This window comes from Sus scrofa, chromosome 12, assembly GCF_054392235.1.
Source record: "Sus scrofa isolate SSC_HxYL_T2T_F1_AM1 chromosome 12, Sscrofa_HxYL_maternal_Yorkshire_Landrace_v2.0, whole genome shotgun sequence".
Taxonomy (NCBI): Eukaryota; Metazoa; Chordata; class Mammalia; order Artiodactyla; family Suidae; genus Sus; species Sus scrofa.
Window position 1 is genome coordinate 1,270,747 of NC_139394.1, and position 24,855 is coordinate 1,295,601.

The window sequence follows — 24,855 nt, forward strand, 5'->3', positions numbered from 1 at the left end:
CAGGCACTCCAATCTGCCTGATGGGCCACTCGGGGTTTGACACGTGGGTTTCATAGTAACTCTGCTGCGAGGACACCGACACTCAAAGAGAGGCCGCCCCAACGGCCGTGGGGCGACGGGGCTGAGTCCTGGCTACTGCATGGCCACCTGGCCACCACCCCCCACCCCGCCCCCGCCAGGACCACCCACCATGAGGAAACACAACCCTGAGACGGGGACAGCTTCTGCAATTTAAATCTTTTAATTGGAAGATAAACTTCCTGACACAGAATGCCAACTTGGGGAAGGGCAAACAGACCCACACAACTCCATGCTCTCTGCAGGGCCGCTGCGGCCAGCACTGGGGCCGGGCACCCCCTGCACTGCCCAGGCCGGCTCTGCTGGCTAGAGGGCCCTGAGCTGGGGAGGGCGAGGAGGGAGCCCACCGGCTGTCCTTCCCAAGAGAGCTGTGAGCAGCCCCCCCACCCAATGCTTGGCTGCTCACAGCCCAGAAGCCTCAGCCCCTTGCTTGAACCCCACACCCGGGCAGGACAATAAAGCCAGACGCTCCCTCCCTCGGGGCCAGCAGGAGAGTCCAACCTCGCCAGGCCCTCCTCGGCAAGAACTCACACGGCCCTCCGACCACAACAAAGTCCTCGTGGTCAAACCACTCTGGACCGGGGAGGCCTCCCCAGACCGCAGTGCAGGTGGCTCAGACTGCAGCTGAGCGGAGGTGGCTCTGCCTGCGTCTGTGGGGACGTGACAGCAGTGCCACAAACTGGTCCAGGTGACTGGATGCTGACGGCTGTGCTGCTCTGTCACAGCCACCAGAGCCTCAGTTATGGGCTCAGTCGACCTGACTCGACACTGTCCACAATGAACTGGCATTTAGGGACAGAATTATGGGATTGGCTCTCCCTAAAGCGGCCCTGGCTTCTGTTCCAGGCTGGATCTGAGTGTCCAGAGCAAAGTTTCACGTGACACCAGGCTCAGGGGGACAACGCAGGCTGCGTATCGTATCACCCAGAGCCAGCCCCATCTACAGGATCAGGAGAACGACGGCCTGAAGGAGACGTGGCCCTGCTGGCGGTCACTCACCACAGAGCAGTCCTCAGGGAGAAGGGAGAAGACCGAAGCCCTCGCCCCGCCTGAGGCCCGGGGTGAGCTCCGAGGAAGGGGCCCTCAACCACAGGCCACCCGCCGGCTCACCCTGGCCCAGGGGCAGGCGCTCTGCTGGGTCGCCATCACACACGCGTCTGCGGCTTCTTCCCGGGCTCGGGGCGGGGTGGCCGTGGGGACTGGGTCCCCAGCCGCTGCTGCTGCTGCAGCTTCTTCAGCGCCCTGTAGGCCTGCACGGCCCGCTCCCTCTCCTCCTGGACAATCCGCCGTCGGGCCAGCGAGGTGGCCGGAGGCTGGGACACCCCGCCGGAGCTTAAAAGCATCTTCAGCATCAGCGGTTTCTTTCCGGGCTGAGGAACAGAGATGGAGGCTAAGGCACAGGTTTGGGGGAGGCGAGGTCACAGAGCCCTGAGCTCGGTGCAATGGCCTTGGCCCAGTGAGGACACGGCGCTGCATCTGTGCGCCCTGGGCCAGGCAGCACGGGCGCGCGGCGAGCCCCCGGCCCCGCTTACCTGGCCACCGCTCCCGCTCGTCCTGGGCTTGGCGGTCAGCTCTGGGGGCTGCAAGGCCACCTCACCGAACTCCACCGTGTCTGGACGGACAGAGGAGCACGGCTCAGGCCTGCAGTCCACAAGGCTGCAGCCCGGGCACCCAGGGCCAATGTCTGCCCACCCCCAACTCCAGGGAGACGCTGGTGCCCAGGCCCGCCCCCACCCCCCGGAACCAGGGCTGACAGTGGCTTCGGGCAGAGCGACCTCGGAGCAGCTCCTGCTCCAGCCTTTCGGCTGCCGCCTCCTCCCGCCTCCGCCGGACCTTCTCCAGCCGCCGCTTCTGGAACCTGAGAAGAGAACAGGGCTGTTCACGCCCTCGACTCGCCTCCCGACTCGGGAAGCAGGGGCCGCCCCACTCGCAGGGGGTGACCCAGAGGGCTCTGAACCAAGCAGGGCCCTCCAAACCACCGAGCCGGGGCCCTCAGGGGCGGTGACTGTGCCCTCAGGGCCCCCAGGGTGACAATGCCTGGAGATGTGGGGGGTGGAGGGGAGGACGCTGCTTAGCGCCCTACAGAGCACGGGACGCCCCCAGCCCACCCCGGACCACCTGCCCGAGTGTCAACTGAGCTGCTGCTGCCAAGGGCCCTGCACAGTAGCACGTGACAGGGCCCCTTAATGTGACTGGAACCAACATTCAGTGACACCTTTGGAGCTCACTGTGGCTTCAGGGGGTACCAGGGACAGGCGTTTCCGCTGGCAAACGTGACCACGTGCATGATGGGAACTGACACGCAGAGAAAGCACAAAGCTGAAAACTACCAAGCTTGCGGAGAAGTTTCTGACGAAAGTTTGGCTCAGTTCATGTCAGAAGTTGCAGCAAAGATAGAAACACACCTCAAAAGCCCTTGTTTGCTGAAATCTCCGCCCCAGCCCCCGCCCGAGGCTCAGGGAGGTGCCACAGTGCCAGCCTTCTCCAGCGCTGAGGGCAGGATGGGCAGGGGAGCCCTCTGGGTGCCAGTATCTCCACCCAACCCACCCGGAAGCGGAACTGAAAGGGCGCAGACCCCTGCGAATGACACCGCCGCAGGCTCTCCCATCTCTCTGGGGCTGGGAAGGTGAATCTGACGGCCGACGTGCGTAGGGCAGCCAGGAAGCCGCCAGGAGGGCACTGAGCCTCGCCCATTCTCGACTTTCTGACAACTGGCCCTGGGGAACAGCCAGTCCTCAGCCTCTCTTGGACACTGTGGTGCTCTCCAAAGAAAGGCAGACAGAGATAGGCCTTCAGAGTTCCATGGGTTCAGAGCCGCCCTGAAGCCCTGCAGAGAAGCAGTTCCGGTGGAGACAAAAACACCGGCTGATGGACCGGGTCCATGCTCTCCCGGAACCACGGGGTGTGTGGTGGGCGCCCCTCAGCAAAGAGACGCTGTCTTTGCTGCAGAAGACATCCGGGGACACCACAGCCCTGCCTCCCCAGCCCCTCCAGCCCCACGCACGCCTTCTTCCGCTCAGACTTCTCCTTCCTGGGAGCCGCCTGCGCCTCGGGCTGCCGGCTGGCCTGGTTCTTGCTGAGGAACAGCACGTGCTGGGCCTCCTGCTCCATGCGCCGGACGTAGGCCCCATCGGACTCCCACTTCCTCTGCTTGAACTTGGGGACGGCGATGTCCGACTCCACGCCCTTTGCTTCCTTCTCCAGTGTCCTTCTGAAGGCCACCTGGGCTGAGGACAAAGGGAAACGTCAGAGCAGCGAGTTGGAGGGCGACGGGGTAGCAGGTGGGCACCAGGCTGGCCGCCCATGTGCATCTCCCCTCCGAGGCCACAGGAGGGAAGACAGGCTCAAGTGGGAGCTCAAGAACGTCCAAGATGCCAGCTGGGGGCACCCTGGGCTGGGATCCCTGCAGCCCACCAGTACATGTCAAGATGGCCTCTGAAGGAAAAAAAAAAAAAAAAAAAGGGAGTTCCCGTGGTGGCGCAGTGGTTAACGAATCCGACTAGGAACCATGAGGTTGCGGGTTCGGTCCCTGCCCTTGCTCAGTGGGTTAACGATCCGGCGTTGCCGTGAGCTGTGGTGTAGGTTGCAGATGCGGCTCGGATCCCGCGTTGCTGTGGCTCTGGCGTAGGCCGGTGGCTACAGCTCCGATTCAACCCCTAGCCTGGGAACCTCCATATGCCGCGGGAGCGGCCCAAGAAATAGCAACAACAACACCACCAACAACAACAAAAGACAAAAAGACAAAAAAAAAAAAAGATGGCCCCTGAAGGAGTTCCCGTGGTGGCTCAGTGGTAATGAACCCAACTAGTATCCATGAGGACACAGGTTAAATCCCTGACCTCCCTCACTGGGTTAAGGGATCCAGCATTGCTGAGGCTGTGGTGCAGGCCGGCAGCTGCAGCTCTGATTGGACCCCTAGCCTGGGAACCTCCACATGCTATGGAGGCAGCCGTAAAAAAACAAAAAAGGAGTTCCCGTTGTGGCTCAGTGGTCAACGAACCCAAGAAGTATCCATGAGGACGCGGGTTCAATCCTGGGCCTCGCTCAGTGGGTTAAGGATCCAGCACTGCCGTGAGCTGTGGTGTAGGTCGCAGACTCAGCTCAGATCCCACGTTGCTGTGGCTGTGGTGCAGACCGGCAGCTGCAGCTCCAATTCAACCGCTAGCCTAGGAACCTCTATATGCCATAGGAGTGGCCCTAAAAAGACAAAAAAAAAAAAATTCCTCTGGAAGCAAAAGTCAGGACACCAGACAACGTAGAGAATGAAAGCATACATAGCTTTTACCCTGTAAACATGTGAGAATATGGGAGGTCAGACAGGAACATTAACAGCGTTTCTTGGTGGGGGGGGGGAGCAGGACTCAGAGACAGGGAAGGAAGCTACGCCTCACTGCAGAGCCCTCGGGACTGTCCGATTTCACCAAGTACTGCTACCGTCTAAGCCACCCAGCAGAGCACCGACTCACAGAGCGTGTTCCAGAATGTGCCCTCTCCCACCTGCGCCAGGGACCTCCTCAGCCTCTCCCCTTCCTCAACTTTTTTTCCTTCTTAGGGCTGCACGTGCGGCACATGGAGGTTCCCAAGCTCGGGGTCCAATCAGAGCTACAGCTGCTGGCCTACACCACAGTCACAGCAACGCAGGAGCCGAGCCACGTCTGCGACCGACACCCCAGCTCACGGCAATGCCGGATCCTTAACCCACTGAGCGAGGCCAAGGATCAAACCTGCGTCTTCAAGGATACTAGCTAGGTTCATTTCCACTGAGCCATGATGAGAACACCTCCCTTTCTTCAACTCTTTATTTCACTATCACTTTGGCAGCCACCTAAGGCCCAGCGGAATATCTAAAGTTTACAGAGAAATAACAAAATAGCATTGCTGCAAAATGAGTCCCATGTTTGGGAAAACAAATACCTAAATGTGTACAGAAAACACAAACACAGGGGCCTCCACTCCCCAGCATCTAGCGTGTGATTTGCAACAGGTGAGCACCCTACCTGGCTTTGGCAGCAGGGGGAGGTGCTCAGGGGATGGGGCCGATTCCCTCCCTGAGCTCGGGACACCATCTACGTCCCTCCACCGTGATTTCTGCGCTGCGGCCTGAGAAACCCCCATCATTTCTCATTTGCAAGAGCTTCCCTGGCCTGCAGTGACCTCTCACTCCCGCACCTGCTACATAATGACCTTTTCTCAAGTAAATCCGAACTGACCGTCCTCCCTGATGGCTCTCCACCATTCCGAGGGGCAGGGGGAGGAGTCAGCAGTCCCACCTCTGCCCATGAAGCTCTGGGGCTCCTCCTGGAGCCTCACCTGAAACCACAAGGCTACCTACAGCCAGTCATTGCTCTGGCCCTGGCAACACCAGCCTTCAGTCAGTACCCCCTGTGCTCCTGCAGCCTCGACCGCCAGGGCCTGGCAGATTCCCTTTGCCGGAAATACTGGTGCAATTAAGTGGATTCAAACACACCAGGCTTTCCTGCCACCCAGCGCGAGCCTACAGTTACCCTCTTTCTTCCTCTTCTTGTTACTGATGGGGTTTTTCATCTCCTGGCGGCTCCTCATAATCTCTCGGAGGCGGAAAGGGATCTCCTGCTCGTCCCGGTTCTTGGGCTTGCAGTTCACTTTCTTTTTTTCTTTGCTAGGAAGGAGAACACGAGGGTGAGACGCGTCCCAAAACAAGCAGAAGCAGAATCACAGAAACTAAAGCTGGGCTTGAATAAACCTCGCAGGCCACCTTGGCGGCTGTAGTGCGTGCCGGTCACCGGAGCACGACCTCGTCCTCGCCCTCCCAGATCCTGTCTCTGGCCGGGTTTCTCGCAGGACGCTGGGTGGGGGTGCTCCGAGAGCTCCCGGACGGCAAAGCCGGCACTCTGGAAGCTGACAAGGGCCCTCTCCCTCACGCCTTCTCCCCCCCGCCCCCGGCTAACCCTCCAGCGCGTGGACCGCACGGACGCGGCAGGGCGCTGGGCCCGGCCGCGGGAGGGAGTCCCGGGGAGTCTTCAGAGTGGTGAGACCGGACCCACCTGTGCAGCCCTGGCTGCGGTGCAGAGCGCTGCTTCCCCGGCTGCCGCTGCCGCCGGCCCCGCGGTCGCCCTGGGCGCCCAGGCCCCGCTGTCCCTGCGGGCGCCGCGGCTCGGCTTCCATCTCCCGCCATCTGCACGCCTGACGCCCACAGGTGCAGCCGCTTCCACACTCCCGCACGGTCCCGCCCCACTCCCGCCACTTCCGCTTCCTGCGCTCAGCCCCGCGCTCATTGGCGGGGCGCAGCTCCCTGGCGGATCGGGATTGGTTAGGGCGGCCGCCTGTTCGCGGCTCGCGTTGGCCGGGGCGCGCAAGCGCTGTGGGCAAGGCTGCGGGTGATGCTGCTGCGGAGCGTAGCTGGGGGATGCTGGGTGGCTGCCGCTGCCCGCAGCCGGGCAAGTACCGCCTGGGGAGGAGGCGGGATGCGCCGGGAGGCCGGGCCCCGCAGGAACCGAGAGCCCCGTCTGCCCAGCCTCGCCGCCTGCGGTGACCGCCCCCTGTCCTTGGTGCTTGCGCCGGGCACGGCGTGCGGGAGGGCCGCTCGGCCACTGGGCAGAGCTCAGGGTAGTACCGGCGACTTCGTAGTGTGTTCCCTCATCCGGCGGTGCTTGGGGAACACCTGCTGTGTGCGAGCCCTTTGGGGAAGCCTCGGTGACGTCAGAGAAATAAGTTTGGGCCCGTGTTCAGTGCGCTGGAGACAGAGGGGGAAGGGGACCCCGGGGGCCGGGGTCGGTGCTAGAGGTGGGGAGACGGCTGCCCACCCGGCCCCCATGGGGCTTGCGGGAAGGGCTGCCCACCCAGCCTTTGGGGGTGACCTGGGGGGCCTGGGCTTTTCATGTGACAGAGGGTAAGAGATGAAAGGGTGCTGTCAGGAGTGCCAGCTGGAGCAGAAATGGCTGTGTGGGCTGGAGCGCGCAGACTTCCACCGCCCACACGCCTGTGCAGGCCAGACAGAGCCTTCCAGCTGGAGGTGCAATATCACACACACACACCCCATCTGCTGGAGTACATGCCTAGTGCCAGGACGAGGCCAGCAACTCTTCTGAACCATAGGGCACCCTCATACCAAGTATCATGTCCATTTTACAGATGGGAAACTAAGTCTAGAGGGGAAGTCACTAGTCTTAAGGTCACACAGGAAGGAAGGAAGCTGAAAAGGACACATAGCTCCCTGCCAGTGACAGGAGGCAGACATTTCCCCAGGGCTGGAGGCAGGCAGGGCCCCCTACCAGCTTGCTGGAGACTCATGTGCTTCTCTGTATCTGTAGGTGCTACTCTCCAGCTGGGACCGGTGCCAAAGGCTTCCTGGAGACAGCAGCATTCTTCACAGGACCCGAGGCTTTGGAGGCCACCGAGGGTTCGGAAAGGACCACGAGGAGGTGGAAACCCGAGCAGGTGCAACGGACCCCGGGCAGCCCAAGTCCTCCCTGCCCGGTGGGCGCCCCTCAGAATCCCCGTACCCACCACCACCTGAGCTCCAGCCACCCACAAACTGCTGCATGAGCGGCTGCCCCAACTGCGTGTGGGTGGAGTACGCAGATGCGCTGCTGCGGCACTACCAGGACGGGGGGCAGCGGGCCCTGGCCGCCCTGGAGGAGCACGTGGCTGACGAGACCCTCAAGGCCTTCCTCAGGGTGGAGATCCAGCTCCGCCTGAAGAGTGGAGGCTGAGCCACCTGCCGGCCGCGCACGCCTAAAACAAGCACCTCGGATGCGGCTCAGCCTTTGCCCCACGGCCCGTGTGTGGCGGCGGCGACGGGAATAGGACGAGCCGCTCCTTGTCTTTGCCTGAGAATAACACGTTCCCTGCAGTGGTCAGCCAGCAGGCTTTTGTGTTGTCTGTAGGCTTGTGTCGCCTTGTCAGGGAAAGCAGGGGCAGTTGTCATCATTTGTTCACTGGGCACCTACAGCCGTCACCCACCTGTGAGAGTGAAAGGAAACACGTCCTTGACAATGAGCCCAGGAGCCCCCTTCCCTGTCCCAGCATCCCAGAGGTCCCACCCATTGGTCAGCTCTGGTTACACCCAGGGGTGCGCGGCAGAGGGAGGGCCATCTGGTCCCATGAAGCTGCCTTTGGCAAAGCCCTTGGCAGGCACAAAGGCCCACGGGCAGCCTGGGAAGCACCCCATTCATCCAGCTGCAGGAACGATCCCCAGCCGCCAGCCAGACAAGGCTGCAGGTCAACCTGCAGAGGCCCGAGCACTGCCTGGTCCCCAGTCCTTCCAATCCCCTCAGCCGTGGCTCCCAAGGCAGTTGGTGGGGCTGAGTGATTGGGAGGCCTCAGGTGTTAGCCCTAGAACCAGTCTGGTCCTTGGCTACAGAGCTGGCCACTGGACCCTCAGCCACGTAGACTTTATCTTAGGGCCCTCACTGCCCAGCCCGACTCCTGCTCACCCTTGTCCATGGAAATTTTCCCACCTCCTCTGCCTCCCCCCCACCCCCCGCAGTTCCAAGCTCTGATACCAGTGGCCTGGACAGTTGAGGGTTCAAGGAATTTAAGCCTGCTTTACTTCCTCTCACTTAGGAGCAAAGCTAGCATCAAACATGCCTTCATGAGGAATTTGAGCTGACACACAGGCCCTCCCAGGGGCCATTAATGGAGAGCCAGTGTTCCCCATGGAGACAGAGCTGTGAACAAGGGACTGAAACCACAGCCACACATGTGCTGCCCACCTAATGCCTGAGGACACCCAGGAGTGCTGGCTCTCCCTGGCCAGCCAGGGTGTGCCACGGGGCAGCTGTTTTGGCTGGTTCAGAGAAGAGCGATTAGAACCATCCACACTTGTTAGACTCCCTCTCAGAGAACACCTACTCCAGCCCCGTCCTCACGCAGGTCGGAAGACCGCCCAGGAAGAAGGAGATTTACCCCAGAGACAAGGGCACAGCAGGGCTTGGTGGGCTCAGGGCCCCCGAAGGGGTCTGCAACATAGAGGTGGTTGATCTTGGAGACATAAGAAGAGGTTGACCGGGTTTTGAAAGGTTGTCTCTGTGTATGCGAGACTGCGGCAGATCTCCGACACCAGGAGAAGGGAGCTGGGGAAGGGCGAGGAGGAGGAAATGCACCATGTGACAGGGCCAGTGGTGCAAAGGCCCTGGGGTAGACAGGGCCTGTTGGAGCACAGAGCACAAGAGGGAGGGGTGAGACGTGAGTTCAAAGAAGCAGATCAAGGAGTTCCCATCGTGGCGCGGTGGAAATGAATCCGACTGGGAACCATGACGTTGGGGGTCCGATCCCTGGCCTCGCTCAGTGGGTTGACCATCCGGCGTTGCCGTGAGCTGTGGTGTAGACTGCAGACATGGCTCGGATCTGGTGTGGCTGTGGCTGTGGTGGAGGCTGGCAGCTGTAGCTCTGATTCGACCCCGAGCCTGGGAACCTCCATGTGCTGCAGAAGCAGCCCTAAAACAAAACAAAAAAGTGTATCGGGACCAGGCTTTGGGTCCACGAAGGCAGATTCCTCAGCAGTCAGGACTGGAAGCAGGGGAGGCCCAGGACAGTGGCCGGCCCGTCTCAGCTTCAACGTGAGCAGCTTCAAGAGAGCCCAGCCCACTTCCTGATCACACCTCCCTTGCCTGCCCTGACCCTGTTCCTGGCTCGTCCTTCCTTCGGGCCCTTGACCTCACCGGAGCCGCTTCCCCCATCGTGGGGAGTCCTCGGTGGTGGTGCCCGCCCCACAATCTCCTTAGTGTGGGCGCAGCACGGTCCTAATCAGCTTACCCAGCATGATAAAAGCCCAGCTGGCACCCTGCTGCGGGAAACCTGCCAGTCACACCCACGGCCCCCTGAGACCCGCCCCAGCACTGGGTGAGTAGCGACCCTCCCAACTTGCCTTTCCTGGCGGCAAGGGCGTCTGCCCGGAGGGTGGGCTGGCGGGCTTTTCACCGCCATCCTGAGGTCCAGGTCTGGGAGTCAACCCACTGCTCTGTTCAGAAAGGATGCCCAGCCCATCACCTCTTCCGTGCCCCATGTCAGACAGCGCTGCCGGCTGTCCTCTAGGCCAGCAGTGGTCTCTGAGCCTCAGGCCACAAGCTCAGCCAACGTGAGGGGGTACCAGCCATAGGCCTGGCTGCTGCCAGGGCAGCTTGGGTGCGGTTTCCAGGGGGAGAGCATCTGACAGAGCTCCATTAGGCCTCAGATGTCCCAGGGCCTGAGGCTAGGGAAGGGGTCGGGCTGGGCCTGCACCGCCTGGGCTGTGGGAAGTGGGTATCCTGGGGGTTGAGTAGCCGGGACCACCAGGCCTGCCATCGGCCTTGGACCCCATGCAAATCGGGCTCCCGATGCCAGCTTCCTCCCAGGCTGATGCTGGTCCTGGCACAGAGGCTGGACCTTAGAGATGGAAGGTCCACAGCGGGGTCCACCCAGGGGCCCCAGCACCCACGGCCAGGCCTTCCTCGCCAGTGGAACCACCTGATCTTGCCTCCCAGTTGCTCTCAGCCCTGGTGCTCCAGCAGGCAGCTGGTAGTGCCCCAGGCTAGCGTCAGGCACTGTGGCCCACAAAGTGGAAGCAAGAAAGGGGGCCCTAGAGGTGGTGCCTGGGGCACCCAGGGCCAGGGCAGAGGCTCCTGTCTGTGTCACATACTTAGCCCCAGAACCTTCTGGGCTCGCAGTGGCCCCTGAGGGATTAGAGTCTCCCTCTGCTGCTAATACGCTTAGAGGAAACTGAGCTGCCCCGGGCAAGGTCACTGGGGCTTAGGGCATGGGGGGAGGCTCTGGGGGAGAGGAGGAGGGGAGGTCACCCTGTTCAGTGGGTTCAAGGACTCCAGCAGGTGACACTGGCACCCAGAACGAGCTCTAAGCACAGTGAGCAGCCGGGGGTTTGGGGGGCGGTATTTCCCAGGAGAGGGAGATGCGGCACACGGCTCGCTACGTGTCTCATTGTGACACAGGCGCCTCTCCTGCCTGGACACCCTGCCCCCCCGTTTCTCAGGTCACTCTTACTGGTACCACCGGGTGCCCAACATGCCACCGTGAGTGAGACCACGTGTCCTGCCCAGGGGTCGGGATGGGGAACACAGGAGAAGGGGAAGGCCCTGAGGAGGGCTGCGTCTGGGGCCGCCCACGTGGAGCTGGTGGGGGCTCCCCGGGGCAGGGATATGCTGGCCAGGTCATGCTGGGGGCCAGGGGTCTCGTGCGTCAGGCTTTCTTCTGCCCTGGTGGGTTGAGAACTGCTAGGGGTGTCAGAAGCAGGAGGGCTGACTGGGCCCCGCTCTGGTCTCTGTGCTGCCCACAGTGTGAGGGGGTCCAGACAGCAGAGGTCGTCACAGGGTCTCAGTCAGCCTGGCCATGAACCTGGAGCCGCCCAAGGCCGAGATACGGTCAGCCACCAGGGTGATCGGGGGACCCGTCACTCCCAGGAAAGGTCCCCCCAAATTTAAGCAGCGGCAGACCAGGCAGTTCAAGAGCAAGCCCCCCAAGAAAGGCGTCCAAGGGTAAGCAGAGCTGTGGGGGGTGCCCCTGAGCGGGGGTGGAGGGCCCAGCCCTGGCCGCACGGGGGAGGGGCTGCCCCTCAGGTCAGGAGCCAGGCGGGGTCTCAGCCTTTCCTGGTCGAGGGTGGTCCCATCCTCCTAAGCAGGTGGGGCAGTACCCAGGGCCTGAGCCTGGCCTGTCTCGTTCCTTGGCACGGGGTCCGGGGGCGGGGGGGGGCGTCAGGGGTGCCTGTCACCCTCTAGCTGTTGTTGCCGATAGGTCTAGAATGCATGCCCACCCCCGCCACTCAGCCACAGTCCCACCAACCAACATGCGTCCACACGCCTGCACGCACACACTCACAACCCCCAGCCCCAGGTTCTCAGAGAGTGTGCCACGCCCCACTCCTCTCCTCCTGCCTCCCGCCCTGACCCCTCTGTCCTTGCAGGTTTGGGGACGACATCCCTGGAATGGAAGGCCTGGGAACAGGTATGACAACCACTGGGCTCCGCCCAGGTCCCCCCGACTCACACGCCCCGGGGTGTGTGGGGGGCCCCAGCCCCACCCCGCGCTCTCAGGCAGGGCCTCACTTCAGGCACCACCTCGACGGTCCATGTCCGCCCCCGACATCAGGTTCCAGGCACCATCCAAGGAGGCCATGGTGTGCTTGGAGGGGCGGGAAAACAACCAAGCTCTTGCCGTCCCCACCCCCAGCAAGGCCAGCTTCCTCTAGGCTCCCCCACAGCCTGCTGCCCTCTCTCTTCCTGGGCAGTGCCCACCCCACCCCCAAAGCTGGTGCCTCCTGAAAGGAGGGCTCTGCACCTGGGACCTGCAGCCTCCCTCCCCGGGGGGGGACACCAGGGCCCCGCGAGGCTGGGGCCCTGGGACACGACCCTCCTGGACCCACTGGCCCTTGTCCTGCAGACATAACGGTCATCTGCCCCTGGGAGGCTTTCAACCACCTGGAGCTGCACGAGCTGGCCCAGTACGGCATCATCTAACCCGACCGCCGCCTGCAGCCCCGGCCCCTCCACGCCGCCGCCAGCGCCAGCCCCTGCCCAGGCTCCCTGGCAGGAGGCCCGCCCCCCAGGGAGGTCCAGAGTGTCCAGATTGCGTCTGGAGACCCTGGCAGCATGGCATCCTCGGCCCCCTGACGCTAGTCATCACCCCGCAGGACGCCCCGGGGCCACAGGCCCTGGTTAACTTCCCGAGACCCTGGTCCTCAGACCACCTCTTCCCATGGCTGGAAAGCGAGGGCGGGGCCTGCCCCGGCACCCCCCCCACGGCCCTGCCTGTCATGGGGGGGTAAGCGCTCCCCACTAACCCCCAGCTGAGGCCCTAGGTGGTGTGGTGGGTGACAGGAGTCATGCCTGGTGTCCTTTCAAATAAAATGAGTGTGTCCACCGCTTGCCTGGGGCACGGTGTCAGTGGGGGCAGGACCTGAGGGCACCGGGTGGGGGGGCAGGGGCGGCAGGGGCCTGGCCAGGCTGAGGGAAGGAGACCCATCAGGGGCTGGGCTGGGCTCGAGATGGCTGGACCAGGGCAAAGCAGGCTGCACCACGCACTCCAGGGGCACAAGCAGACCTCGGGGGGCCCAAGGGCAGCTCAGGTCAAGGAGGGGAACGCCACTCTGCTCCCCACGGGTGAGGAGACAGGTGCAGCCGGCCCCTCCTCAGTGTCCACTAAAGCTGTACAGCTGCCACCCATGACCCCGCAGTTCCCCTCCTGACCCCTCACCCAGGAGAAGCAGGGCACGCTGCCACACACACACACCTGCGTGAAGCTGTCCCTAGCGGCGGTCGGCATCCAGAAGCCTCCAAGCGCACGTCCACACGGATGTCGGGGTGTTCACACAGCAGAGACCAGAGAGTGACTCTTGAGGAGGGGCCCCTGGGACCCCGTTTATGCAAAGGCCAGAGAAAGCATTGTTAACCAGAGGCGGCAAAGCCCCAGCAGGGGTGACCGCGGGGAGGGCACGAAGGCGCCTGCTGGGGGGGCTCCACTGGCGGCCGATCCTCGGGTGGTTAGAGAGGCAAGGCCCTCACGCTGCCCCCTCGGCTTGGCTTGCCACAGTTCCCTCAGTGACACGTCTCCAGGAAAGCCACACCCCCAAAGGGAGAGCACTCAAGGGAGAGGCCCGGGCCCCAAGGTCAACTGCCACCAGGGACAGGAAAGGGGGAAGGGGCCCCAGAGGAGGGCAGGTGTCAGCCTTTGGTGAGGACATGGGGCCTCCCAGACTGGGCTTGGAGATGGGACTCAGAGGTGGTCGGAGGTGGGGGTCGGAGGTGAGGGTCAGAGTGGGGGGCTGAGAGGCAGGTTCCGACCAACCAGTTCCTGCTTGCCCCTGTTCTCCCCACCGGCCAGGGGGCTTTGCCTGGCACCCCCCATGGGCAGCAGACATTGGCCAGGCAGTCGTTGGGTCGGCTTACAGCGGTGGGCAGGCAGCAGGGGGAAGGGCGCTGGGGAGACGGCAGGCAGCAGGGGGAAGGGCGCTGGGGGTCCCAGCCCCAGGCGGGTCACTCTGACATCTTCCCGGGGGGAGAAAGGGAGACCTGCAGCCCCAGACCCCATCCCAGTGCCCTGGTCTTCGGTCCCACCTGCCAGGCAGCCCGCTTTGGCAAAGGGCAGGGCACTGGGTCTGGGGGTCTGGTGGACGGGCCCAGCCTCCCTGCTGCGCCCTTGCAGACAGCCAGGGCCCTCACCAGCTGGGTGGCCAGCAGGACCTCAGCCCCCTGGACCGTGACGACCGTGATGAAGCAGCTGCCTATAGCCCCGATGTTGCTGTGCAACCACTGGCGGAGTTGGGGGCTGCAGCCCTCCAGGTGCACCCGCCTCTGGGCCCCGTCTTCACCCAGGCCCAGGGCCCCAAAGCCACACTGGTCGTTGACAGAGGCCCCATCTTCCCAGGGGTCGATGCAGCAGGAGGCAGGAAGACGGCAGGCCTGGACCCGGGCGGAGCTACAGTTGAAGTACCTGCAAGGGCGCGGGGGGCATCAGTCTGGAGCGTGGAGCCCAGGCTGGACCACGGTGCTGGGTCACGTGTCCTCTTCCCATCTTCAAATGTCCGTGGCCACACATGTGCAGGCACACACACACACAGGGCACGCAGAATGAACTCACACCCAGACACACACACAATACCCCAGCCCTGAGCAGCCCTCTGCACCTGGTTCTAGGCTACGAGGGGCACCCTGCCTGAGCAGCAGAAGGGGGACGGGGGCTGGCCGGGGGCTGGAAGTAAGACAGCCCCCTGCTCCAGAGATGCGGCTGAGCTGGTCTGAGCAGCAGAGCTGGAGTGGGAGGAGGTGGGCTGATGACTGGCAGGGGCTTCTCTAGCGGTCCGTGGCCGTGGTGGGGGGTGAGAGGCCGCCCTGGGCAGTGACGGGGGGGTAGGGAGGCTTGGGATGAGTTTGTGGGGCCTCAGAGGAGTGTTGCTCTCATCACCTGCTTCAGGCGGCCCCAGGTGCCCTTGGCCTTTGACTGGCATCTAGGGCCCTGCTACCCGCAGGCTTGCCCCCTGGGCCCTCCCTCACAGGTGAGGTCTCACGTCCTTGAAGGGCGGGCCTCACCCAGGCAGGGGCTCAGAAGCCAGCAGGCCGGGTGCCCTTACAGCACCAGAGGGGGCTGCCACCAACCCAACGTCACATGTGGCCACCAAATGAGAACAAGCCATGTGGATGCTTTTAGGACGCCTGGTTCACAGAAGGATAGGAGAGCACATCTCATGACTGTTGGGTACAAATGGCTGGTTTTCAAGCGTCTCTGACTCACACACACACACACACACACATACCACGGAGGAGGGGGGAGGGGGAGAGGGAGAGAGAGAGAGAGAGAGGGAGAGAGGGAGAGGGGGAGGGAGGGAGAGGGAGAGGTCTGAGGAGTCATAGTGCAGAACCACGTCCTGAATTAACCTAAGTTATTTTCATTTGACTTTTCGACAGTGAGGTGTCTTCCATAAAGTCCTCATTAAAAAAGAAAAAAGTGATTTTCTAAGCGTGCTGGCTGAGCTCAGAATGTGCGTGCACACACTCGTGTGCACACGCGGGCCTAGCACTCGGGTGTGTGCAGGTGCAAGTGTGCCCGCACGAGCATGGGCACACGCGTGAGCGTGTACGGGTGAGGCGTGGGCACCGGGAGTGTCCGGTAGGTCTGCGGATGTGAGCGTGTGTGGGGACCGCCTCCTCTCCAGCCCCGGGGACCCTGCCGGCCACCTCGGGGCGGCCCTCCTCCCTCCCGGGCTCCAGGACTCACGGGTTCCGCTGCCAGTCCTGGTAGGAGGCAGCCCCGCAGCACTGCAGCCCGAGCTGGACTTGGTCGATGAGGAAGCACAGGTCCGGGTCGTCCTGGTAGTGGGTGATGGCTTCGCGGAGGACGTGCTCCAGGCCGTCCTGCAGCTGGCCCCAGAGGGCCGCCACCAGGGCCCCTGCCACGGCCTCCAGCACCAGGAAAGCGAGGACGCCCCCAGAGAAGCAGTGCAGCAGAAAGGCATTCTCGCAGAGGGCGCCCAGGCAGCCCGCCAGGCTCACCGCGCTGACGGCCAGCCCGCCCAGCACCAGCCCCAGCATGGGGTCTGCGGGCAGGGGGCCCCCGCAGCTCCTCCCCAGGGAGCCCTTGACAGCCAGGCCCCAGAGCCCAGCGGCCAGGGCCAGCAGGCCGAGCAGGGAGAAGAGGCAGTTGGTCAGAAAGACCAGGCACTTGAGGCAGCTGCTTCCAGCAGGGGGGGGACAGGCCAGGACCCCCCGAAGGCCGGCCCTCCAGGCCTGGTCCTCCCAGGGCGCCGGCCCTGCGCGACGTGCAGTGAGTGGGCTGCTACTGGCGAGGGGTGCTTCCTGACACCCAGCACCCTGCAGAGAGAGGAGGTTCCGAAGGGGTCTTGCCGGTTCAAACCCCACTCAGACCCTGGGACAGGCAGCTGGGGGGAGGCCAGAGCCGGGGGCCGGCGCCCACGGGAGAGGAAGCTGGAGGGTGGAGGCGGGAGGGGTGCTCAGGGACCTAGACGGCCAGGGACGTGGGAGCCTTCGGGCTGGCCAGGCAACAGAGGGGACTGTGAGGGGCTCTGGGGGGGCAGGGCTCTGCCTCCCCTCTAGAGGGCACTCAGCCAAGCCCAGGCCAAGAGTAAGGGGTGCTGAATCTTGGGGGCCCCCTCCTCTCGATTCCCCGACAGAGGCCTGGCTCACTGATGGCGAGGTTTGGAGAAGCTGCAAAGTCAGTTCCCCTTGGCCCCTGGACAGACAGTCCCAACTTCAGACCTGCCGGCCCCTCAACCCCTCCCCACAGGCAGGTGTGGGGGGCTCTGCTCTCTCTGCAGGGAGCAGGGCAGCGGAGCCTCGAAGTTTGGTTGGGGGCAGAGTCAGGAAGCTGTGCCCCAGCCTGGGCAGGGCTCCCAGTTTCCCAGGAAGCAGCTGGCCCTGCACTCCCCGCCCGCCCGCCTGCATTGGAGCAGAGGAAGGGAGGTTTATCAGCCCCCCAGACCCGCACGAGTCACTGAGAGACAAGGGGCAGGCAGATGGCATCGGCTTTCAGCCCCCTCAGCACCCTGAGCCAGAACCCACCCCCGTTCACAGAGAGGCCAGGCCGGCTCTCTTGCCCTGGGGCCACGCTGAGCTGAGCCGATGGCAGCCTTGGCGAAGAGGCGACAGGGAGATGGGAAGGCCGAGGGCACGATGGGGGCGTCACAGGTGGACAGGGATGAGGAACACTGAGGGTGGCCCTGTGGCCCTGCTGGGCACCGTCCCTGGGCACCACCCCTGGGCTCAGATTCGCCCCTGGCCGTGTCAAACACAAGGGCAGGGCCAGGTCACGGTTCAGAGTCTGATCAGGGCGTCTGAGCACTCAAGCCCCCCTCAATCCCAGCAGCTCCTCCCGGGAGTCCACCACCCAGCAGGCTGGGGGGTGCCTATGCAAGAGAAACGCGCCCCCCCCCCCGCCCCCCGGGCGGGGCCTCCAGGGCGCTGCTTACCTGGGCCAGCAGGGGGCTCCTTTCCCCCGCCTCCATCCTCCACCAGCACCTGTGCTCTGGCCCCGCCGGCCTCTCTGGCTGGGACACCGGGGCTGGTGCTGCTCGCGCCCCCGCCGCTCTGTGAGCTGAGAGCCCCACCGGGAGGCCGTGGTCACGACCGGATCATGTGAGAAGTCATGTTTTAGGGCTTGAGACAGCGTCTGCTGGTCCAAACACAGAGGATCCTTGAGCCCAGATTCTTGGCTGCGGTCTATGCAGGCTCCACAAGGGGGTGCCGTGGGGGGCCAGCTTTGCAGCCATCACGCAGGGCCCAGTGCGGGCCTCAGCCTGGCGGGGGTTCAGTGCTGCCCCGCAGCTCAGCCAGAGGTTCAGGCCCCTGCAAAGGGCTCCAGTTACAACCCCGGGAGACCTGCTCGCTAAAGGCAGCTGAATGCCAGGTTACTGCTGATTTATTCACTGCAAGAAAGAAATTATAGGAGTTTCCATTGCGGCTCGATGGTGAGGAACCTGACTAGCATCCATGAGGATGCAGGTTTGATCCCTGGCCTCGCTCAGTGGGTTAAGGATCCAGTGTTCCCGTGAACGGTAGTCGCAGACACAGCTCGGATCTGGCGTGGCTGTGGCTGTGGTGCACGCCAGCAGCTGCAGCTCTGATTCAACCCCTAACCTGGGAACCTCCATGTGCAGCGGGTGCGGCCTTAAAACGACAAAAATGAAAAGAAAAGGGAAATTGTGTATATATACATATGTGTGTACGCACATACACGCAGGTATATTATGCATACGTAACACGGGTACATTTTATACACATATACACACACACACACACACACATATTTGAAGTGCCTTTCTTTTTTCCCCCACAAATTACTGGCTAAATCAGGTCCTTCCTGGTTCTGAGGTACCTGGGCTCCCCCCCCTGGAGCTTCTCAGGAGCAGGACGCCGTGCCCTAGGGCCTAGAAGGACCCGGGTCAGGCAGTCGCCCCGTGGAGGACAGAGGTGCGCCCAGGCTCTCTGACCCTGCATCATCCAGCCGGAAGGCTGGCTCAGAGCAGACCCCTACCCACCACCAGCTCTGCGAGACTGCACGCAGCCCCCACGGCTCCGGTCCCGCTGGCGCACTGTGTGAGGGCACGACCTGTGTCCACGCTGCTGTTGGCTTCTGGAACCCGAAGGTCCTGGGGGGCGGAGGCTGCCAGGTGCCCCTCTGCAAACACGCTCTCAGGGTCCGGGGGTGCACCTGCTCTGTGCTGTCTCCACTGTCCTCCCCACTTCCTTTCTCGGCTTCTTTTGTCTGACTCTCAAGCCCAGCCTCTCTTCCCCGATGCACCCACCACTTTACAGTCCAGCCGCATGGGCAGCTTGCTGGCCCCAAAGGGCCCGGCACCCCCTGAAATCTCCTCCCAGTGTCCAGTTCCAGACCAGTGCTGCCAGGGAGAACCTTTCATGTCTATGGGCTTCGCTAGCTCCTCCCAGAACGACCACCCCGCTAAGCTCAGCCTAAACGCCCGCAGGGGCCTGTCCCACAAAGGATGGTTGTTTGAAACCACAGGATGGTGGGAGAGTCTGCTAGTCAGCACGAGGGTGACCACAGACGACTGACAGGGTTTCTTCTCTGCCGGGGGCTGTTCCGAGCCCTGCAGTAGAGCTGTGAGAAAACCTGACAATCCCCACCCATGCAGGGGAAGCCACAGAGTAAGCACATAAGGAAACATATGCTCTCCTGTATGGTCACAGGGGCTACGCAGTGAGGGAAAGAGATGGGGGGGGGGGGCGTGGTGTGTGTGTGTGTGTGTGTCTTTTTAGGGCCAGACCCTTGGCATATGGAGGTTCCCAGGCTAGGGGTCCAATCAGAGCCATAGCCTCCAGCCTCCGCCAGAGCCACAGCAACTCGGGATCCAAGCCGCATCTGCATCCTGCACAACACCAGCTCCCTAACCCTCTGAGCGAGGCAAGGGATCCACCTGCATCCTCATGGATGCTGGTTGGGTTTGTTAACTGCTGAACCACAGCGGGAACTCCTGGGGGGGGGGTTGTCTCATGAAAGGTGATCGGGGAGGCCTCACTGTAGGAAGCTGTCTGGCTCCTGGGCATGTGGCCAAAAGAATTGAAAACGGGGACTCCAGGAGCTCCCCCTGTGGCTGAGCAGCTTAAGAATCCAACTGGTATCCACGAGGATGCAGGTTCAACCCCTGGCCTCCCTCAGTGGGTTAAGGATCCAGCGTGGCCATGAGCTGAGGCATAGGTCGCAGATGCGGCCTGGATCCTGCGTGGCTGTGGCTGTGCTGTGGGCCGGCCGCTGTAGCTTCGATTAGATCCTTAGCCTGATAACCTCCTATGCCGCAGGTGCGGCCCTAAAAAAGCAAAAAAAGAAAAAAAGGGGGACTCCGACAGTGACATGTTCACAGCAGCCGACAGCTGGAAACAAGCCAGGTGTCCAGCAGTGAAGAGTGGACAAACGCCACGTGGTCCCCCTAGACCACGGAATGTCACCCAGCCTGGAAAGGAAAGAAACGCTCACACAGGCGACAACACAGACGACCTCTGAAAACCCGATGCTCAGCGAGGAAGCCAGACACCAAGGTCCACACATTGCACAATTCCACTTACTTAAAATCCCCAGAATAGGGAGTTCCCATGGAGGCTCAGCAGCTAATGCACCCGACGAGCAGCCGTGAGGAGGCGGGTTCCATCCCTGGCCCCACTCAGCGGGTTAAGGATCTGGCGTGGCCGTGAGCTGCGGTGTAGGTCACAGGCGCGGCTCAGATTCTGGGTTGCTGTGGCTGTGGTGTAGGCCGGCAGCTGCAGCTCCGATTGAACCCCTAGCCTGGGAACCTCCATATACCGTGGGTGTGGCCCTAAAAAGCAAAAAAAGAAAATACTTTAGACTCCAGAGCCGCAAAGGAAGTGGCGTTTCAAGGGCGGAGGGGGATGTGAGCTGTCCGACACCCCAACAGAGGCCTCGGGGACCCCCGCGGTGGGACGGCCTGTGGACGGTCCAGATTGGGACATGGGGCTGGGCCTGGACAGCCATCCACTGTCACTGGGTGTGAGCTGCTGGGGGGAAGGGACCCGTGGCCCAGGGTGGGCACAGTCTCCAAAGGAGAGCTCAGCTGAGTGCTGCCAGCAGCGTCTGTGCTGAGCCGGGGTGCTCTCAGCACACACGAGGCCAAGGTGTGCAGGGAAGTGGGGTGCAGGCCGGAATAGGCCTGGGAGGAAGGCAGGTGGCGGTCTCCACATTTTGCTCCAATTGCGAAGGGGAGGTGACGGAGGCTGAGTAGTGCGTACCCTGACCTGACTCCTGCTCTATTTTACTATTTCATTTCACTTCACTTCATTCTTTGGCCGTGACACGGTTAAGTTCCCAGGCCAGGGTGGAACACGTGCCATAGCAGCCACTCAAGCCACAGCAGTGGCAATGCTGCATCCTTAACTGCTAGGCCACTGGGGAACTCCCTGACTCCCTCTCTATTTTATTTTATTATCTATTTTATTTTATTATTTATTTATTTATTTTGTCTTTTGTCCTTTTAGGGCCACATCCCCGGCATAGGGAGGATCCCAGGCTAGGAGTCCAATTGGAGCTGTAGCCGCTGGCCTACACCACAGACACAGCAACGCGGGATCCTATCCATGTCTGCGACTTACACCACAGCTCACGGCAACACCCGATCCTTAACCCACTGAGCAAGGCCAGGGATCAAACCTGCGTTCCCATGGCTATTAGATTGGTTTCTGCTAAGCCACGCTGGGAACTCCCCGATGTTTTAAATACGATGGTCAAAGGAGTTCCCTGGTGGCCCAGTGGGTTAAGGATATGGCACTGTCAGTGCTGTGGCTCGAGTTGCTGCTGTGGCAGGGGGTTTAATCCCTGGCCTGGGAGCCTCGAGTGCAGCCAAAAAAACCAAATAGCTTCTACATGTATGTACACGCTCCATTCCTTCCGTGCTTTGGCACCTGTCACTACCTGACAGTACATATTTAGATGCCACAGATTCCACCAGGGCCGGCTCTGCTTTCTGCTCTATCCCCAGTGTCAGTGCCATCCTACACATAAGTAGACACCTCGTAAATACACAGATGGAATGAATAAGCCAAGTGGAAAGAATCCCTGACGGGGGGCGGTTATAGAACAGAGTCTGTTATACATTTCTTTTGTCTTTTTAGGGCCGCACCTGTGGCACATGGAGGTTCCCAGGTTAGGGGTCCAACAGGAGCTGTGGCCACCGGCCTCCACCACAGCCACGGCCACTCAATATCCGAACCCCGTCTACAACCTCACACCACAGCCACAGCCACACCTGCACCACAGCTCATGGCAACGCCAGATCCTCAACTCAGCGACTGAGGCCAGGGATGGAGCCCTGCACCCTCATGCATATACTGGTCGGATTACTTTCCACTGAGCCGCGGTGGGAACTCCTGTTTTTAAAATGTTTTGGCCACACCCATGGGATGTAGAAGCTTCTGAGCCAGGGGTCAATCCAAACCACAGCAGTGACAACTCTGGATCCTTAACCCACTGCGCTACCCGGGGACTCTGCGGTGGGGGCTTTAAAGAGTAATTACCTTAAAATAAGGCCATTGGCGGGGTCCTACTCCAATGTCCTTATGAGAGATGGAAGATGCTCAAACTTTCTTTTCTCGCATTTTTGTTTTGTTTTGATTTTTTGCTTTTTAGGGCCACACCTGCGGCGTATGGAGGTTCCCAGGCTAGGGGTCGAATTGGAGCTGCAGCTGCCAGCCTACACCACAGTCACAGCAACGCAGGATCCAAGCCGCATCTGCCACCTATGCCACAGCTCACGGCAACGCTGGATCCTTAACCCACTGAGGGAGGCCAGGGATGGAAACTCTTGGTTCCCAGTCAGATTCGTTTCTGCTGCGCCACAGCGGGAACTCCCAGGATGAGAATGTGCGTGCAAAGATATCAGTATACGCTTCTCCTAAAAATCCAAGTAAAAGTGCCCAAATTAAAAAAAAAAAAAAGAAAGAAAGAAGGAAGGAAAGAAAGATGGAAAAGGAAATTGGGACACAGAGAGACACCGGGACGCACCGGGACAGAGGAAAGACACAGGAAGAAGGCGGCCGTCTGCCAAGGAGGAGAGAGGCCTCAGAAGAGCCCAAACCAGCTGTCACCCTGGCCTCAGACTTCTGGCCTCCAGAACCAGGAGAAGATCAATTTATGCCACCCAGTCTGGGGTGTTTTGTTACCGCAGCCCCAGAAAATGCATGTAACCACCAAGGTAACCTCAAAAAGAAATCCAAGAAACACCGTCACAGACACACAAGGGAGATTCCAGGGTAAGCAGGGCCGAGAGCAAGAGACACGGGTCCTCCAGCAATGCCCGAGTGTGTCCGGCCTGGGACACGCCGCCAGGAGCCCCGGCCTGGCCCTGCTGTGCAAGGGGGGCCCTCGTGAGAGGAGATGCGAGAAGAGGCCGTCCTGGACACGAAGAAAAGGCCACGGTGAGCGTGCAGGACACGTGTCCGCATCAGAACCCCACGCCAGCTCCTCGAGGCCTTTGCTGCCACACGATCCGCCCTCTGGGCTACTGCATCCGCCCCGCTGCCCCCCCCCACCATGGTCTGTTCTCTGTCCAGGCTCCAGAGAGCAGGTCTCCTCCACTCTTGCCCCTCCAAAGGCCTCCTCACGCCCTTAGACTAGCGTCCAGAGGTCTCCCAGGGTTCCAGGGTTCTTGCCAACGAGGCCTTCCCTGTCCTTCCTCTTTGCACTCAGCCAGAAGGTCTTTTTTTTTTTTTTTGGTCACTCCCCATGGCACGTGGAAGTTCCTGTGCCAGGGAGTGAATGTAAGCCACAGCAGCGACCCGCACCGCTGGAGTGACAATGCCAGATCCTTAACCCTCTGTGTCGCAGGGGAACTCCAGCCCAGCCCGTTCTGGTTCCTGGGCCTCCAGCACGTCTCAGGCCCCTGGACTTTGCATGCGCTTTCACCTCGTCCTGTGTGCCTCGTCCCTCAGGTATCTGCATGGCCCACTTCACCTGGGACCTGCTCAAACCTCGTCTCCTCAGAGACAGCTTTCTTGACCATCTTAGCTTTTATTTCAATTTTTTTTATTTTTAATTTTTTGGCCGATATTTTATTTATTTATTTATTTTTGTCTTTTGAGGGCCGCACCTGCAGCATATGGAGGTTCCGAGGCTAGGGGTCCAATCGGAGCTGTAGCTGCCGGCCTACACCACAGTCACAGCCACTCGGGATCTGAGCCCCATCTGCAACCCACACCACAGCTCACGACAATGCTGGATCCTTAACCCACTGATCGAGGCCAGGTATTGAACCCACATCCTCCCGAGTAACAATTTCCTAACTCTTTTCAGCACAGAAAATAAATAAATACAATCTGAAATTGATCCATGGGGGTTAAAAAACATAGTTTACTCTCTTTGAGGGTCTCATTTTTTTTTTTCATAATTTCAGGCAAGGTCAGCTACAAAATGTGCAGAGCCCAGCGCAATATGAAAATGCTGAAAATGACAAAAAGACAGGAAAAAATAAATTGGAGTTCCGTTGTGGTTCAGTGGTTAATGACTCCGACTAGGAACCATGAGGTTGCAGGTTCGATCCCTGGCCTTGCTCAGTGGGTTGGGGATCCAGCATTGCCTGAGCTGTGGTGTAGGTTGCTGACACAGCTCGGATTCTGTGTTGCCGTGGCTCTGGCGTAGCCTGGCCGCTACCGCTCCAATTGGACCCCTAGCCTGGCAACCTCCATATGCCACGGGTGTGACCCTAGAAAAGACAAAAAGACACACACACACACACACACACACACACACACACACACACACAAATGCTGCAAATGCAGAGCTCCTTGCTGAAAATTATTAACGACGGCAAGACGGTGATAGCAGAGCACGAACCTAAAGCCAGGCCCTTCCAAAAAACAGCGCTGGTCTGTACCCATGAAGCTGGCACTGTGGGCAATTTTAGGATATTGACTCTCTGGCAAAAAGCATTTATCTAAAATGCAGTTGAGAAGCTCCCGGCGTGGCTCAGGCCGCAGGTTCGATCCTTGACCTCGCTCAGTGGGTTAAGGATCCGGCGTTGCCATGAGCTGTGGTGTAGGTTGCTGTGGCTGTGGTGTAGACCGGCAGCTGCAGCTCGGATTCGACTCCTAGCCTGGGAACCTCCACGTGCCTCGGGTGCGGCCTTAAAAAATGCAGTCAATACTCGCTCGTTTCTCTTACGTAGGATTGAGGGAAAATGCTTTCTTTAAAATATGTGTGTATATCATCAAGGTGTGATGTCACCTTCTCGAGCCTGTCTCCGTTTCCGTGTGACCAGGTGTCGGGAACGCCAGGCCGAGCCGACGCCCCCGGGCCCGCCGACCTCTCCGCAGCGTCTCTCCCGCGCGTGGCCAGCGGGGG

The 24,855-nt window shown here is 61.1% G+C and overlaps 4 protein-coding genes across 15 annotated transcripts; 2 read left to right on the top strand and 2 right to left on the bottom strand.

Annotated features, from left to right (window-relative positions):
- Positions 1 to 225: 225 nt before the first annotated feature.
- CCDC137 (coiled-coil domain containing 137) lies at positions 226 to 6,294 on the bottom strand. 7 transcript variants are annotated; one of them, XR_014820552.1, is made up of 7 exons: positions 6,102 to 6,294; positions 5,583 to 5,716; positions 3,083 to 3,305; positions 2,626 to 2,905; positions 1,854 to 1,936; positions 1,611 to 1,690; positions 226 to 1,448 (listed from the first exon to the last, which is right to left on the bottom strand). XR_014820552.1 is itself a non-coding variant. In XM_084983344.1 (6 exons), exons 3-6 carry the CDS (start codon positions 3,187 to 3,189, stop codon positions 1,224 to 1,226), a joined length of 495 nt encoding a protein of 164 aa, XP_084839470.1. In that variant the 5' UTR covers positions 3,190 to 3,300; positions 5,583 to 5,716; positions 6,102 to 6,294; the 3' UTR covers positions 226 to 1,223. The 7 variants fall into 7 exon arrangements, 4 of the variants coding, with proteins under 4 accessions (XP_084839470.1, XP_020922131.2, XP_084839468.1 ...); XR_014820551.1 differs by having other exon boundaries at positions 2,626 to 3,305; XR_014820553.1 differs by having other exon boundaries at positions 2,626 to 3,305; positions 5,813 to 6,294.
- A 117-nt stretch (positions 6,295 to 6,411) lies between these two features.
- OXLD1 (oxidoreductase like domain containing 1) lies at positions 6,412 to 7,920 on the top strand. Its single transcript, XM_021066473.2, has 2 exons — positions 6,412 to 6,494; positions 7,368 to 7,920. The coding sequence occupies exons 1-2, from the start codon at positions 6,438 to 6,440 to the stop codon at positions 7,767 to 7,769; spliced, it is 459 nt and encodes a 152-aa protein (XP_020922132.1). The 5' UTR covers positions 6,412 to 6,437; the 3' UTR covers positions 7,770 to 7,920.
- Positions 7,921 to 9,468: 1,548 nt separating this feature from the next.
- PDE6G (phosphodiesterase 6G) lies at positions 9,469 to 12,909 on the top strand. Its single transcript, XM_084983365.1, has 4 exons — positions 9,469 to 9,900; positions 11,327 to 11,525; positions 11,951 to 11,991; positions 12,427 to 12,909. The coding sequence occupies exons 2-4, from the start codon at positions 11,380 to 11,382 to the stop codon at positions 12,501 to 12,503; spliced, it is 264 nt and encodes an 87-aa protein (XP_084839491.1). The 5' UTR covers positions 9,469 to 9,900; positions 11,327 to 11,379; the 3' UTR covers positions 12,504 to 12,909.
- Positions 12,910 to 13,372: 463 nt separating this feature from the next.
- Positions 13,373 to 24,847, bottom strand: TSPAN10 (tetraspanin 10). Of its 6 annotated transcripts, XM_084983336.1 has the most exons (6): positions 24,739 to 24,847; positions 22,035 to 22,411; positions 17,465 to 17,664; positions 15,757 to 16,349; positions 13,977 to 14,475; positions 13,835 to 13,943 (listed from the first exon to the last, which is right to left on the bottom strand). In XM_084983336.1, exons 3-5 carry the CDS (start codon positions 17,498 to 17,500, stop codon positions 14,019 to 14,021), a joined length of 1,086 nt encoding a protein of 361 aa, XP_084839462.1. In that variant the 5' UTR covers positions 17,501 to 17,664; positions 22,035 to 22,411; positions 24,739 to 24,847; the 3' UTR covers positions 13,835 to 13,943; positions 13,977 to 14,018. The 6 variants fall into 6 exon arrangements, with proteins under 6 accessions (XP_084839459.1, XP_084839460.1, XP_020922128.2 ...); XM_084983333.1 differs by having other exon boundaries at positions 13,373 to 14,475; XM_084983334.1 differs by having other exon boundaries at positions 13,373 to 14,475; positions 17,465 to 17,920.
- Positions 24,848 to 24,855: the final 8 nt, after the last annotated feature.